The following is a 16,249-nucleotide window of genomic DNA, read 5'->3' as shown; positions in this document are numbered from 1 at the left end:
TAGCCTTGAATTTATATCACTGTTTTTTTTCTGTTGCCCTGTGACATCATACAAAGCTGCTATGTGGATACAACTGAATATTATGTAGAAAGCACTGCATATGGGGATCAGCCTCATGATAAAAATACATTGATAAAAAGTACAAAAGGAAGAAAAGAAGTGCATTTAATAAAAATTGTGGGAAAACAAAGCGAAAACAATTAAAGTAATTTGAAAGCAAAATTTAATTTTATCCAAAGTTGCACGCATTTAGTACAGCAGTGTAACTCTATAAATAAATTTGTCATAAATGTTCATTGTCATTGACTTCCCAATGTGAAATGTATTTTCTATCATTTTAATATTTGAACAGGATATGTGAATAGTAAATATTGTACCTTGGAAGGATTGCACCAACAGTATCCTGCTCCTTCTACCTCCTACACAGTATTCTATGTAGGAGATAGAATGCATGCTGGACCCATGCACAACAGACATGCTTCATCACCCCTATGTACATTTGTGGACTCTCAATCTCATTGCGATTTGCCTTGTCCAACCTGCAAGGGCTCCTGCTGCTTTTTTTTCCCGGTTTTCCTTCGTGGACCAGCCTCTCTATCTGGTCATCAGAGACTTTTTGTTCGATTTTGCATTTCTTACACTGATTAGAAGTATCATAGTTGTCTTTTCAATGTATTTTTGCTATGCAGTGTGATTTCTATATAATCGCAGTAGGTTCTCCCAAGTGACTGGACGTTACTTAATAATAGCTGGTCAGTTATTGTTACCTGAGAGTTCACTGTATTTCTTGTGCTCTAGTCTCTTGGAGAAGCATTAAAAGAACATGGTTTGTTCTTTAACTGCTTTTCCTGATTATCGGGGTCTGCTCCCCCGTGTGCCAAGATGCCGGAGATCATAAGCTTTTTTTAAGTTGTGTAAATTGCTTTTCTTGCACCAGTGTTTTTTCTGTTAATCTGTAATCTCATTTGTTGTTATTTTGATGTGTTAATATGTTCTCCCATTGCCCTGTACACCCACATGTTTCGCTATTATTTTCCATTGGGACTACCTCCGATGTACTCTCTGTTTAGCCACTAGCCACGATTTTCCCAAGTACACAAGTCCCAAGTAGTGGTCTACTCCCTTGGAAGACATCCTCTATCAGTCAGGTTGTCTTCATGCCCCCCCCCCCCCACCCCTTCATTCTTACTAATTGCCCCAACCCCAGTACCTCCCTTCCTCATCTGGATCAGTATTTGCTTAGCTCCCTCTACATCTTTTTGAATTGCAACACCACATGTGTTCCTGGAAAGCACCATGAGTTTGAAACTCCTCTCCCTAAATATTAATGCCCCCAACAGCCCTCAGAAATGGAGGATTCATCTCCAATATCTAAAATACCCATATATTAATTCTTTAAGAACCCCATTTTCAATATGTTCACCCTGATTGGAAATGTAAGGCATTTCCTTGCACTTTCTACGGTATGCTGCCCTACCGTTCTGATCATCTTTACAACACAATCAGAGCGTCCGGACAGGATTCTCTGCTTACCTGTCTGCCGACACAGACCTGCACGTAGTGTACCACAACAGGCAGCACATTCCTGCTAGGTTGGGGCAATTTCCACGACTGCCCCCCCCACCCGGGATCCGCCACTGGTGTATAATGCGGAAAAGAGGAAGAGGCTAGTACTAAACTAGTGAGACCCTGAAAGCAAGAACAATTCTATGAGAACACATTTTTTGCTTTCTTTTTCTATCTTTTAAAAAGTCTAATACACAAGATATAGTAGTTTTATAGTTGAAAAGGTTATGGCTTTCAAGAGGCTTCCATCTAAAACAAAAAGTAACAAATGTACTCCACGTGGTTTGCACATGAAATAATGTTGTGCACCACTGCGTCCCATAGTCTGTGGAAAGCTCTGGAGCATTTCTTCCTTCCTGTGGCCTCTTTCCTCACTGTAACTCACATTGCTGAAGGGAGCACAGATAAACTTTAAGTAAAATTCCTTCTAGTACCCTGTAACATTCAGAAGCCAATAGAATGTCTAGATATTGAAAAGAAGATTGTTATATCTCTTTTCCCAGATTATAAGATAAGACATTGAGCTCTGCAAAAATAAAAATAAATACAGATACCAAATTAAATTGTAATGATAAATAACGAACCTATATAAAGCACATACTACATTAAACAGTTTTAGTCACATGCTGAAACTTAATAGCTTCACCTGCAAGTATGAAAAAGTCAAAACACAAACCAATCTACACAAACATAACATACATTCATTAGTAATTCACACCATTCTGTACAAACCTTTTTGTGTATGGCAATATAGTCCAGTCTCACACCCGTCTCACCAGTAAAAAAATTGGTCCCATTCAAGCAGTGGCTAAGGAGACCCCAACAGATAGGGGACTTTGGCGGTGACCAGAATGAATCTCCTGGCCCCCCAAATTTTAGTATCGGACTTGCTTGTTTTAGTCCTTCAGAGCAGGCATCATAGTAGTTCTGAAAACCTGCATGAATAAAATATGTTTCTAAAAAATGTATCTTTTAAATAGAGAACAAAAAGTAAGTTACATATAAAAGCTACTTCATGATTGTTTGTAACGGGAAAAGTCTATTAGCTTTAATTACCATACCCAAGCATGTTCCTAATGCAAGTCCAAACCAAAATTAACCTAAATGTACCCTAACAACCCATTGTTTTCATTATTTGTGTTCAGGAAAGTAAATGTAAAAATATTGCTTGCTTTTTAGTTATATCTTTGGATAAAAACGTACCTGTGGGCAACAGTGGTACTCTATAAAAGTGGAGACATCTGAAATTATTCCTAAAAATGTCTTTAATGGAATGAAAATGTGATTTAACACCAGATTCTAATAATAGGTCTTTAAAAAAGGTCCTTTTTTATTCCTTAAGCACTTCTTTTCTTTTGATTACATAATAAAATTGAAGTTTATATACTGGTTTTCTATTCTCGTCAGAGAAGCATGCAGACTGCATAGTATGGAGCACAAAGAATTATAACCATAAAGACCGGTTAAAGCAAATAAATCTGTGATGTAATGCTCTTCAATATAAAATAAAACTCAAACATCCAACTTTTTTTTTGTATTCTACATCTCTTATTTTGAGTATGTTTGTATCTGAAATTTCCTAAGTCAAAAGTTTAAAAACATTTCAATACTCTATGAAGCATGAAGGTAAAACACATAGGGGTAAATGTATCATAGCCCAGTTTTCTCAACTTCCGCGAGTTCGGCGTCTTCGCAGCTAAATTTTACAAGGCAGTGCCACTTTAAATTTAAGCTGCGAAGACGCCGAACTCGCAGGAGTTGACAAAACCGGGGTATGATACATTTACCCCATAGTGTAGTCTTACTTGGACAATCCACTGTAGTTGTGTTAAAAGAGGGACCGAGAACCTTCCACTAAAACACCATTCAGACATCCAAAAACCCATTAACGCATCCATACTTTCCAACATTTAAAGGTGCAAAAATCGAAAGAAAATAGACTCTTTCATTAAAACCACTCAATTCATCCAACATCACCTACAACTGTTTGAGGGCATGTCTATATTCCGATGAGCCCCACCCTTTATGTGGTGCGCTATTTGAAAGTCCTGCTATATTTGGGAATATTGGAAAATATGCACACCTTCAGGATAGTGTCCTAAGTGGTTCACAATGAAGACAAACAACTCAAAGTGCAAATCACCCATCACCATAGAGTTGATCTGCGGAGCAAGTCAAAGTGGCCAATCACATTCTACTGCTTCAGAGTAGGATGTTACTCCTGACATCCTACCTGCTAAAATAGACTCAAGGATGAACAAAATACCTGTAACCGTCATGGAAACATTATCAAAACCATGATGATCTGGTTCATTCCAAGTTTCAAAATTCCATGTTGAGACGTGTTGCAACCCATACTTTTCTATAAAGGGAAAACAAAATAATGCAGTGTAAGTACATATTCACAAGACTTTGCTGAAATTGCTATATTGACATATAAATATAGCTGGTGTGCTAATTCTAAAAAGATATTAATAAAAAAATAAAAAAAACACATTTGAAAATCATCTTTTAAGTAGAGATGCTCACTGACCCCCGTGTTTTGGTTTTGGATCTGGATTACCGTCGTGTTTTGGTTTTGATTTTGCCAAACCGTCATTGCTTGTTTTGGTTTTGTTTTGTTTTGCTATTTTGTTTAAAAATCAATGTTTTTGGGCCTAAAATAACCAAATTTAGTGCTCCACCTGTTTCTTGGATAAGTAATGTAATTGTAAAGCTAATAAATTATCCAAAAAACAGTTTAATTCCTGGTAGGCCTTCATTAATTCGACACACAAACCAGATTGTCTTCCTCTCCATCTATGAATATTGGCAATGCAGCCATCATCTTTGGATGTATATTACACCCTACACTTATACTTAAATATGTAAAGAAATTAGAGATGGGCGGGCTCGGTTCCCCGAGAACCGAACCCACCCGAACTTTGGGTATCCGAGTACCGAGCCGAGTACAGCCGAGCTCTGTCCAAATCGACGCCGAACGTCATTGTGACGTCGTCGGATCTCGGGTCTCGCGATACTTGAAGATTATAAATACACGCCTCAACAGCAATCCATCGCCATTTGACAGAGGGAGAGAGCAGGGTGTAGTCGCAGGCTGATTAGAGCAGGGACAGAGAATACAATATTCTGAATCCAATTGTGCTAACAAAAATCGCTATAGAAGAGAGGATAGAGGAGATTTGGTTTTTTTCCAATATTTGGCACTCAAAGTGCTTTTTGGGTGTCCCACATTATTTTGCCTAAATATTTCTGGCTGTCAAAATTACTATCTGTCAGCAGTATCTACCAAATAATTTTTAGCACTCCCCAGTGCTTTTGGGGTGTCCCCATAATTGTGCATAAATATTTCTGGCTGTCAAAATTACTATCTGTCAGTAGTATCTTACCAAATAATTTATAGCACTTCACAGTGCTTTGGGCTCAGAATGGATTCAAAGCAGTCCACATATGATCAGAATAAGCAACCAGGTTCTGTCACCAGTCCTGAAGTTCGTGTTCCCAGTACGTCATCTGGGCAAGGCGATGTCAAACTACACAGTGTTTCAAAATCAGTCCAAAAAGCCAAAACAATTTTTTTTTTTACTGTGTTGAAGCGAAAAATAAGTGTTACTGAGCAAAAGTTAAGTGCCGATAAAAAAAAAATTGCCAACATGCCATTCTACACACGCAGTGGCAAAGAGAGAATGAGGCCTTCACCTTTGGCCATTAGTGGCAGATCCCAAAAAGTTACCGAGCCTACAATTGGTGCACAACTACTGTTACGCGTCAAAGCAGAGCTGCAAGATAACAGTGAGGCATTACAGGAGAATGTTTGCTCTGATTCAGAAATGACACCAATCCCTGTGGAGAGTCAATGTGGGATGTCTAATCGTGAGCATTCTGCTGATGTGTGCATTAATAGCCCGAGTTTAGCCGGTGATACACAAATTGAGGATGCCACTTTGGAATTAGAAGAGGATGAGAGGGAGATTTGTGTAGGCGACGAGGGCGCTAATGAGGATGTTGATGAGGATGAGGTTGTTAGTGTAAGTCCTGCACCAGTGGCAGCAGTTCTGGCACGTGACAAGAAAAAGGCCATTGTCATGCCTGGGCATAAAACAAAAAGATCCACTTCTTATGCGTGGAATTATTTCTACCCAAATCCAGACAGCAATTGTATAGCCATTTGTAGTGTATGTCAAGCCAAAGTCAGTCGAGGGAGGGACCTTAACCATCTTGGAACCTCGTCTATGTTACGCCATTTAACGAGAGTTCATGGCAAAGTGTTGGGAAAAGCTGAAAGTTCTTCCCAAAAAAATTACAAGCACTCCATCATCAGCTAAGACCCTCCGCTCACCGACATCCCGACGGCTTGATCGACAAGGCCAACATACTTTGCTGAATTGCTTGCTTTCAGCTCCTCCTTCATTTTCTCAAGCTGCTTTTCCAATAGTCTAATTAAAGGAATGACTTGGCTCAAACTAGCAGAGTCTGCACTCACCTCACACGTCACAACTTCAAATGGTTTCAGCACCTTGCACAGCACTGAAAGGATTCCCCACTGTGCAAGAGTGAAATACATGCCCCCTACTTTCCTAATGTCATGGCCTGTGCAATACGTTTGGATGGCTTTGCGCTGTTCCTCCATCCTCTGCAGCATGTACAGGGTGGTGCACGTACGTAGTGGTGTACATGCTGCTGCTGTTCCTGCTGGTGAAGGTGAATGACCAACCCAGTGGGCTGTCACAGTCATATAGTCTTTGGTTTAACCACTTCCACTTGTCCACATATTTGTTGTTAAGTGGACAGTGGGCAGAATGGCATTTTTCAGCGCAATCTCTACATTTGTACACACTTTTTGGTAGAGTTGTGGAATAGCTTTACGGGAAAAATGGTGTCGCGATGGAATTCTGTAACGCGGACACAAAACCTCAATTAACTGTGAAAAACCAGCTGCCTTTATTGTGGATATTGGACGCAGATCTAACACTAACATGGCAGCCATGGCGTCTGTGATTCGCTTGGCGACTGGGTGACTGCTGTCATATTTGCTTCCCCTAGCAAATGATTGTTTCACAGTTAATTGCTGAAATGTAGGACTGCTCTTTTTCTTGGCCTTCCTCTGGGATGATGATTCACCCCCAGGAGCAGCAACAGCAGCAGCAGTGGGACTAACGCTTTCTTCAGAGGAATCAATAATAGTGCAGGAGTCATCAGCCTTAATAAGTGGGATGCCGGGCTAACTCCGAGCGCTACTGAGGATTTTGATGAGGATGGTGTGGTGGGTGTATTTTGTAGTCATCGGGATGTCGGTGAGCGGAGGTTCCTAGCTGATGATGGAGTGCTTGTAATTTGTTTGGAAGAACTTTCAGCTTTTCCCAACACTTTGCCATGAACTCTCGTTAAATGGCGTAACATAGACGAGGTTCCAAGATGGTTAAGGTCCCTCCCTCGACTGACTGTGGCTTGACATACACTACAAATGGCTATACAGTTGTTGTCTGGATTGGGGTAGAAAAAATTCCACACAGCAGTAGTGGATTTTTTTGTTTTATGGCCTGGAATGACAATGGCCTTTTTCTTGTCACGTGCCAGAACTGTTGCCACTGATGCAGGACTTACACAAACAACCTCATCCTCATCAACATCCTCATTAGCGCCCTCGTTGCCTACAGAAATCTCCCCCTCATCCTCTTCTATTTCCATAGTGGCATCCTCAATTTGTGTATTACCGGCTACACTCGGGCTGTTCAGGCACACATCAGCAGAACTGCTGAAAGGGCCCTTTCCTTATATGTACACTAACAGAATGCTCACGATTAGACATCCCACTGTTGGATGGACTCTCCACAGGGATTGGTGTCATTTGTGATTCAGAGCAAACATTATCCTCTAATGCCTTACTGTTATCTTGCAGCTCGGCTTTGACGCGCAACAGTAGTTGTGCACCACTTGTAGGCTCGGTAACATTTTTGGATCTGCCACTAATAGAGAAAGGTGAAGGCCTCATTCTCTCTTTGCCACTGCGTGTGTAGAATGGCATGTTGGCAATTTTTATTTTTTTTATCGGCACTTAACCTTTCCTCGGTTACACTTTTTCGCTTCAACACGGTAAAAAAAAATTGGGTGTGTTTTTTTCTGACTGATTTCAAAAGACTGTGTAGTTTGACATCGCCTTTCCCAGATGATGTACTGGGAACACTACCATCATCAGGACTGGTGACAGAACCTGGTTGATCATTCTGCTCATATGTTGACTGCTTTGAATCCATTCAGAGCCCAAAGCACTTGTAGTGCTACAAATTGTTTTAGATACTGCTGACAAATATGACTTCTGACAGCCAGAAAAATTTCTGCAAAAGAATGGGGGACACCCCAAATGCAATGGGAGTGCCAGAAACTGAACAAAAACACTCCTCTCTTCTGATCTTACTGCTGTAACAACTGGTATTAAGATTATAATGGTATTGAATAGAAACAATAATGTGTCCAATTACTGCTCTGTCCCTGCGTATGACCTAACCCTGCTCTCTCCCTCTGTCAAATGGCGATGGATTGCTGTGAAGGCTGGTATTTATGCTTTTCAAATCTCGCGAGAACCGAGCTCAGAAAAACGAATACGTCACGATGACGTTTTGCCTCGATTTCAAATCCGAACGGGCGGGAGAGTACCGAGCGTGCTCGGCTCGGTACTCGGATAGGCTGCATTCGGTTGAATTCGGATCACGGGGAACCGAGCACGCCCATGTCTACTTTTAAGAGAATACTTTTAGGGCTGAACCACAGAGTTCTACTGCTGTCCATAACTTGGGCCCATTGAACGGAGCAGACAAGTCTGGGCTCTGAGCGCACCATCAGTATTCAACATACATTAGGTGGCTAAATTAAATTGACCTGTGTATTCAATGTTTTGGAAGAGCAGTTGGGTCCACATAGTGAACCGTCAATGCACATTTCTGATAACCGGTACAGGACTAGAGTAGACAACTGCCTTTTCAAGCATGCCCATTTTTTGGGCCACATAGATGTCTATATTGGTGCATGAGTGTCCAGCTTTAAACTGGGACAATATCTATATTGTGAAAATGGATTTGTACGATTCATCAGTAAGGGGAATGTGCTGTATACTGGGGTCATGCAGCTGCAGTTTATATTGGGGGCATGTAAGCTGTGTTATATAATATAGGTAAGGGAGTTTTAATCTGTACTGAAGCATAGAAGCTTTACTGTACACTGAAGGCTTGACAATGTGCTGTATACTGGAGTACTGGGTAAATTAACTGGACTATAATATGTGATGCTCACATATATTATATAGTAGTTACAAGGACTCTATAATACTTTATAATGGGATTGGGTGCACATCATTTACTGTGCATTAAAGATAGGCGGGCTCGGTTCCCCGGGATCCGAACACGCCCGAACTTTGCCTATCCGAGGTACTCTCCCGCCCTTTCAGAATCGAAATCGAGGCAAAACGTCATCAATACGTCGTCGGATGTCGGGGCTCGGTTCTCGCGATATTTGAAATGCATAAATACAAGCCTCCACAGCAATCCATCGCCATTTGACAGAGGGAGAGAGCAGGGTTAGGTCACAGGCTGTATTTGAGCAGGGACAGAGCAATAATTGTACACCTTATGCTTTGTATTATTATTGCAATTCTGATACCAATTCTATTAGCAATTGTTAGAGCAGGAAGAGAGGAGGATAGAGGAGGCTTTTTTTTCAATATTTTGCACAAGTGATTTGGGGTGTCCCATATTCCCCAGTGTGAAACAATTTTTTTGGCTGCAAAAAGTCATATTTAGCAGCAGTATCTATACAATATTTTGTACTACAAGTGCTTTGGGGTGTCCCATATTCCCCAGTGTGAAACCGCAAGGGCGGTTTTGCCAAAACCAAAACACAAAGGTAATCCAGATCCAAAACAAAAACAAAAACACGGGGGTCAGTGACCCTCTCTACTGTGCATAGAACTGTGTAATACCAGTAATTTGAGGCTGCATATGATGCCAGACACTGAGGCTGTAAAGTATGTTGATGAAGTTATTAGTATTGGGGATCACAGAGAAATAGGGGTGATAAGGGGGTTAAGAGAAGGTGCCTGCTTTTCCACCAAGTCCTAGCTACACTGATAACATATTAGCACTGTAAGCCCTAGGTACAGCAGAAAGAATCCAGCATTAGCCACTGAGGCACATGTATTTCTATTTGACTGGAAAATGAACTTTGCTTAATTTCTTTTATTAACACATCTAGAAAATATAAACATAGTGTATTAAATAGAGACAGACTGTACCACAGTGTCAATTTATATTGTGAGTATATAAACATTCCATATCCTTGCCAACATACCGCGATATATTAAGTCAACTGGAATGAACAAGGACACAGAAGAAGCAACTGTTTGTAGAACAAAGGATGTGATTAAGAAAGCTGGCTATCGGATAGATGGCTTGTTTTGACCAAAAGGTTAAAGACAGTACACATAGTGAGCAGGTGGCAATGACATTTAGCCTTAGGCATAGACAGTGAAACAAGGCAAACATCGACAACAGATTCCAGGCTGCATAATATCAGAATATTTGCACTGACAAGACATTATGAAACGCTTTCATAGTCATAATACAAATATTTATGATAAGGGTGGCATATTTTGGGTATGGAAATGTACTGACGTTCACAAGGATAAGAATGACCCAATCTTTAGGTTTCAATTTGCTGTGCTTCTTGTCAGCACCTACTTTTACAAAGAACATGGTCTAGTTTGTGCCCAGATTTAACTCTAAGAGATTCTCACTTTTTTGCACCTTATCTGTGCACAGACTGCTTCATACAGTAATTACTCGGATGAAGTCTGAACAATAATCTATATTGTCAGTACTATAATTTCTCATATCTTGCTTCATGCAGTAACACCAACCCAGTTCTCATTGGGATCTATTATGTCAGACTATATCTTTGTAAACCACAAAATATACACTCTTGTTAGGATTCAGGAGAGTCATTAATTGGATGCAGTTGTTGGGGTTTACAGGGGTAGATGTCTCCAGGTGAGGTCAGGTGTGTGGTTCAAAAATAAAGGAACACAATTTTCAAATAAAGATCAATTAAAATACTCCCTAAAACTTTTATTCACCAATTTCTTAAATATATATGTATGAAAAAAAATCTTCTTTTCTTTTGTCTTGGTCCATCAAAGGCAATTGGAGGGAACCCAATCCCCAAGAAAATCTCCCATAGAAAAAGTCCTTGTCACTCACTAAGAATGACTGCTGCCAAATGAGTAAAGGCTAGATTAACCGTGACTTCCCTTTACCATCAGTCAGTCACAAGTGGCCAGTGTGGAAACACTTGTACTTGGCTAGCAGTAAAGGGGAGTTCCCAGGAATTCCAGGATTTGCTCGTTTAGCAGAATTCCTTAGTGCATGGGTGACTCATATTTTTATGAGGATTTTTTTTATTTAAAATAGGATAGATCAAGAAATCAGACATAAGACAATTTTATGTTATATAATAAAAAGTGGTGAATTTTTTTTTATTAAATTTTAATTAATTTTTTTTTTTAGAAATTGTGTGCTTATATTTATTTTTTACTCTTTGGATGGAATGGGTAGGTGTTGGGAAAAGCATTAAAGTTTCAGTGCAGTGCTGGTAGCCTCTTTGAGAGAGGGCTGCTGTTTTGCACCTCCCCACCAGCACCAATAAGCCTAGGGGTGGATTTGACAATAGCACAGGGACCAGACACTTGTGGTCTCCCTTTAATTGGAAATTAGCTTTGGCTGTCTGGTGCTGGTTGGGTTGGTTTTAGTCTGAGGGGGGGGGGGGGGGCACATGCTGCCTTTGTTTTTTTTAAAAAGTGAAGTGTATTGTCTCATTAAAAGTATAGGACCATCCTTTTCCCCCCGCTTTGTGCTCATGTTAAGATCAAGTCCTTTTGCAAAGTGCCAATGGCTGTACGCTTCTCCTCACATCAAGGAGTTGCTCTGAAAATATACCATCTCCTTATAATGATATAACTCCACATAATTAAATCTTTGTTCTGCCCTACTCTGTAAAAGTGGAGCTGTTGTTACTCCTAATTAATACAGCTTTAATCATTTAGAGTTTACCATTCACAGTGAACTGGTGGGACTTTAATAATGGGAAATGTTCTTTTTTTCCCTCCTTTGGACTATGACAGATAACTAGAAAAGTTGGTTTGTTTGATTGTTGTTTTAAATAAAATCATGAATTGGGGTTTGGGGGAGGCTTTCATTTAATTAAACTTCATCTGAAAAATGTGTGTGTCCTTTATTATTTTACTCTTTTGGTATAATGGACCACTGAGGTGTCAAAGTTTCAACTGAAGGGATCTCTAGTGATTGTCAGCATTGGGTTGTTAGCGTCGTAGAGCGGGGATACGCTTTTTGTTTTGTGCCCAGTTCTATTCTGACTAAAGTGTGCTGTTTTTCACTACAACAGTGGGAGGGGGGGTCACATATCTATGATCTCATTTTAACAGATGAAAAGCAACCCAAGCTGTCAAATTTTCTGGTTCTCACTCCAAAATTACTTTCACATCTTAAATTCCTTTATTTAATTCACTAGATTATTAATTTGCACTGTCCACTTTGTAATATTCTCAAATATATATTTTTTCCCAGCTATACATTCTCTCTGTCCTTCCAACCATGGTCCACCTACTCCTACACCCACTATCATATCCTGTATCTACCTCATTCAACTGCCCTTCATATTGCACCTTCCTTTTTAACTACCAAACGTATCTACTTAGACCAGGCTTGTCCAAGCCCAAGCATACCCTTCCAGCAATAAGCTGCTATATAATGGCAAAGAATGCTGGGGCTTGTAGTTTCACAATACCTGGAGTGCCACAGGTTAGCCAAGCCTGACTTATAAAAAATTCTCCTAAACTGTCATTAGATCAGCCCCTACTTTATTTCACTCTCCATCCAATCTCATGCACCAACCCTTTCTTTTCCTTCTTTTTTTTCCTTTCTTTTTTCTTTTCCCACATCCACTCCTCTTCCTTTTTCGGTCATCGTTCTTTTCTTCTTTCTCTTCGCTCCTTCAATCTTAATACAAAGTATCATCTCTTCTAACCTAAACCGCACACCCACTACCTACTTTTACCCACCACACTTCTACACCAATTCACCGTTTCCCCGAAAAACTCCAATTCTTAATCGTTTCATTACATATTTTCTATTTTATTATGTTATTTCCCCATCTATCATATTATGCTTTTTCAAAACACATAGCTGTTAAACCCATCCACCTTCACAAAATTACTCCATTCCCTCACCTATCCGCCAAGGACCCCTGGTTTTTGTCCCAAACTTCTCCAAATGTATATTCCAGTTAATCCAAACAACGCTCCGTAGCTACAGGCAGCTAAATAATTGTGGGAGTAGCTACAAAGGGAAAAGAGTTGGAAACCTATAATTTGGCTCACAGCCTGTACAGAGAGGAAAGATAGATTATGTCTTTTATTTGCAGTCCCCTGTATTAAACACCTATGAGCAAATACATGTTTGAGGGTAAACTTGGAAATGTAAATAAAAATGTAGCAAAACTTGATGTAAAATTTGCATAATGTACTACATTAAATCTGCTTAAAATTAGCAACTGTGACATATTACTCACAATCACGCTGAAAAAAAATTGTTTTGTTTTTAATTTTTCTTTTCTAATTTTAAATACATAGATTATACAGAGGTTATATAAAAACTAGAGTCCCCAAGTTTCAACAAATGTATGGGTTTTATTACTTAAATAACCAATAATTTTCTCCGTGGCTACGGGTAAGGTACATAATTACGATACTGTAAATGTCGGCACTTAACCTGCCGACATGAAAATGTAGACAGGCTAAATGCCGACACTTGCATTGTGTAGACAGATGGACAATATCGTCAGTGTGATAGGTGATCCGGAGGCATTGGTCTTTTAATGTCTGCATTGTGAATGTCGCCAATCACTCTGACGGCATTGTCTACCTGTCTACACAATGAAAGTGTCTGCATTTAGCCTGTCTACATTTTCATGTCGGCAGGTTAAGTGCCGACATATACAGTGTCTGAATAATGATCGTCAGCGGTGGTTACTTGGTGCCTTATTCTGCTATAGAGAAGGGGCGGTTTTATTTGCCCCAAATTCAAAAACATCTAGATCAAAACAAATAGTGAGGACAGACACCAAAAACTGTTTTACTGACCATAATGTTACGGTTACCATTTTACTATCCACCTAACATTATAAATGGAAGCTATTTATTGTTGGAAAAGGTACTCATGGGATGCCTGTAGCTGCCCCATGGTTTGTTGGCCCTTTACATGGCAAATGGTTAATGGGTAGTTTTGGTAAGTTTTGCTCTTAAATTTAAAAATACATAAATATAAAAGTGCCATGTGACCCAATGTTGGTACTCTTATTGATCATCCCATTACCTTGAAAGTGGTCGATGGCTTAAACATGTATTTGAAATACTTCTCTTTTTATTATTTTCAAAGTAGATTTGGGTATTGATCGCTGTCAGGAGTGCTGGCAGGGAAGGCGGTATCTTTGTGCCATTACAAGCTGAAAAAAATCTACAAAATATTTCAGTGTGCCATTCAAATTGTGCGGGTTCATCTTTCCACTGACTCGAGATCAAGATCTCCAGATTAGGACTGAGAAATGTTCAGGCTCTGTGGAACTGATATTTATTGGGCCCAGGTTAAGGAACCCCACAGGTACAAATATGGTGAAAAGGCATCAGCAAGGGATACCTGAGAATGTGTCCATGGTTTGGAGAAAGAGAAATAAGATTAGAGTAAACAGAGGCACTAAAGTACCTTTCTATCTGAAATAGTGCTAGACATGCCGTATTAATGATTAATATATCCATTTAAACTCTGCCATCTATCTTCTTTCTCAGCTAAATGTATTTTGCACAGTAGTTTTATATTTCTGTGTGTTCTGTTCAGCAGATTTATATATTACCCTACGAGGAGCATTTGATAGGATAAGAACAAGACAATGCAAGAAAAAGTGCATATACATCTGTAAGGAGAGGCAAACAGTTGGTAATGCGAACAACTAAAAACTAGTAGTACACACACCCAGGTACAATTGGAAGTATGTACTCCTGACAGAAGAGTGAGATATGCAGCATTAGGCATATGTATTATTCATAAATGCAGAAGTGGCATATACTTATTTGTACATAACCTAATAATGAAATAAAAATACATTTTAATACATTATTATGTTCTGTACAAATAGGATAATGCAGTCCAATACAAGAGAGAATAATGTATTATTAATAAAAGCAAAACAAATATAAAAAAATAATTAGATACAACACATCCACATCAGTTGTTTAGATAGTGTTGCTGATAGTCATCATCGTCTTCAAAAATGAACTTCTTGCAAAATAAACATCCAACACCAACCAAGTCCCTATATGTTTAGAATATATATATTTTGAGAAGAGTCATTTTGTTATCTTGAATGCTGCGTTTTTTTCCCAGGTTGTTGTGCAAAAAACAAAACCACCCATTACAATCAAAATTTAACTAAATGTATGAAATGATTCTTGAAATCAAATAACGAGCAACACACCGATATACCGTTTCGCTGTTAGGAAAATCAGACGACTCCATTCAGTAACTTGTATTTTATCTTCAAAAGTGGTAAAATATCCAGATGGACTTCCCATCAATTCAAAGCCTGTAAAATGAAAGGCAAGTTGTGGTTTGTTGTAGGGACTGTTTTAGGTTATCAAACATCAAAAAACTCAGGCCCTACAACTAAGCTTAAACACATTCATAGTCATTCCCACTGGAATAATATGGAGCCCAATATATACATTTTAATATATATCACCTTTTTTACAGAAAGACATCAAACATGTTTAGTATATAACTGTATTAAAACCAAGAAGATATTTCAAACACGTTTTATTGCTAAACTGCAGTTTTTCCTCAGTGGGGGGGGGGGGGGGGGGGTGGAACCTGCAGATTAGTAGCAAAACAGGTATGTTTTTTCTTTGGGAATATCATCAAACGTTTCAATTATTTAAATGGCACCACTATTTTCAAATAGCAGAACCTGATTCATAAAGAAGACGCACTGTACCATGGACCGAGGAGTCACCCTTGGACACTGATAACACAAACCGAAGAGCACTGAACTGAAAATACAACACCTGCCCTAAGATGAACTAGGAAAAGAGGAGGGATCCTGCCAGCTTAGCAGTCATCACCTAAACACACCAGGGCATCACCAATTTAAATTAATTTTTTTATTAATATGTTTCCATATATCTTGATCCATTCATTTTTATCAAACTTTCATCTGTTTTTATCTTAATTATTTCCAGAAACACACTCCAAAATGAAAGAAATCAGCAAAAAGTAGAAATGTAGGGTCCCTACAGCCACACCAATTATGTCTTGGTTACATTCCTTCCCCCTTACCCTCTTACCTGTGTTTTCTATACCCTCTAAGCTTGATTCCAGTCATCTGTTCCATCTGTTTTCTGTCTATATAGCGCTCATTTTTTATTTTTTTCCTTCGGTTTATCTATGTCAATCTTTTCCTTAGTATCTCCCCCCCCCCCCCCCCCTCACTCAATCCCTTCTGTGTCATATGTGGCCCCACTGTCCCCCTCTTATTTCGCCAGTGGTCCTCAGCCCCCTATTTTATCTGT

General features: G+C 39.4%; 1 protein-coding gene across 2 annotated transcripts in view; it reads right to left on the bottom strand.

Annotated features, from left to right (window-relative positions):
* The window catches only part of IDUA (alpha-L-iduronidase), a 117,927-nt gene that overhangs the window by 21,496 nt on the left and 80,182 nt on the right, over nucleotides 1-16,249 (bottom strand). The window contains exons 4-6 of one of the 2 annotated variants that reach the window (XM_075203906.1): nucleotides 15,160-15,267; nucleotides 3,833-3,928; nucleotides 2,299-2,501 (exon numbers count right to left, since the gene is read on the bottom strand). In XM_075203906.1, the coding sequence (XP_075060007.1) occupies nucleotides 2,299-2,501; nucleotides 3,833-3,928; nucleotides 15,160-15,267 (407 nt within the window). The remainder of the gene's footprint in view (nucleotides 1-2,298; nucleotides 2,502-3,832; nucleotides 3,929-15,159; nucleotides 15,268-16,249) is intronic. The other variant, XM_075203914.1, reaches the window with a different exon arrangement.

This window comes from Mixophyes fleayi, chromosome 1, assembly GCF_038048845.1.
Source record: "Mixophyes fleayi isolate aMixFle1 chromosome 1, aMixFle1.hap1, whole genome shotgun sequence".
Lineage (NCBI taxonomy): Eukaryota > Metazoa > Chordata > Amphibia > Anura > Limnodynastidae > Mixophyes > Mixophyes fleayi.
Note: the sequence above shows the minus strand (reverse complement) of the source record. Positions and strands in the feature narration are given on the sequence as shown.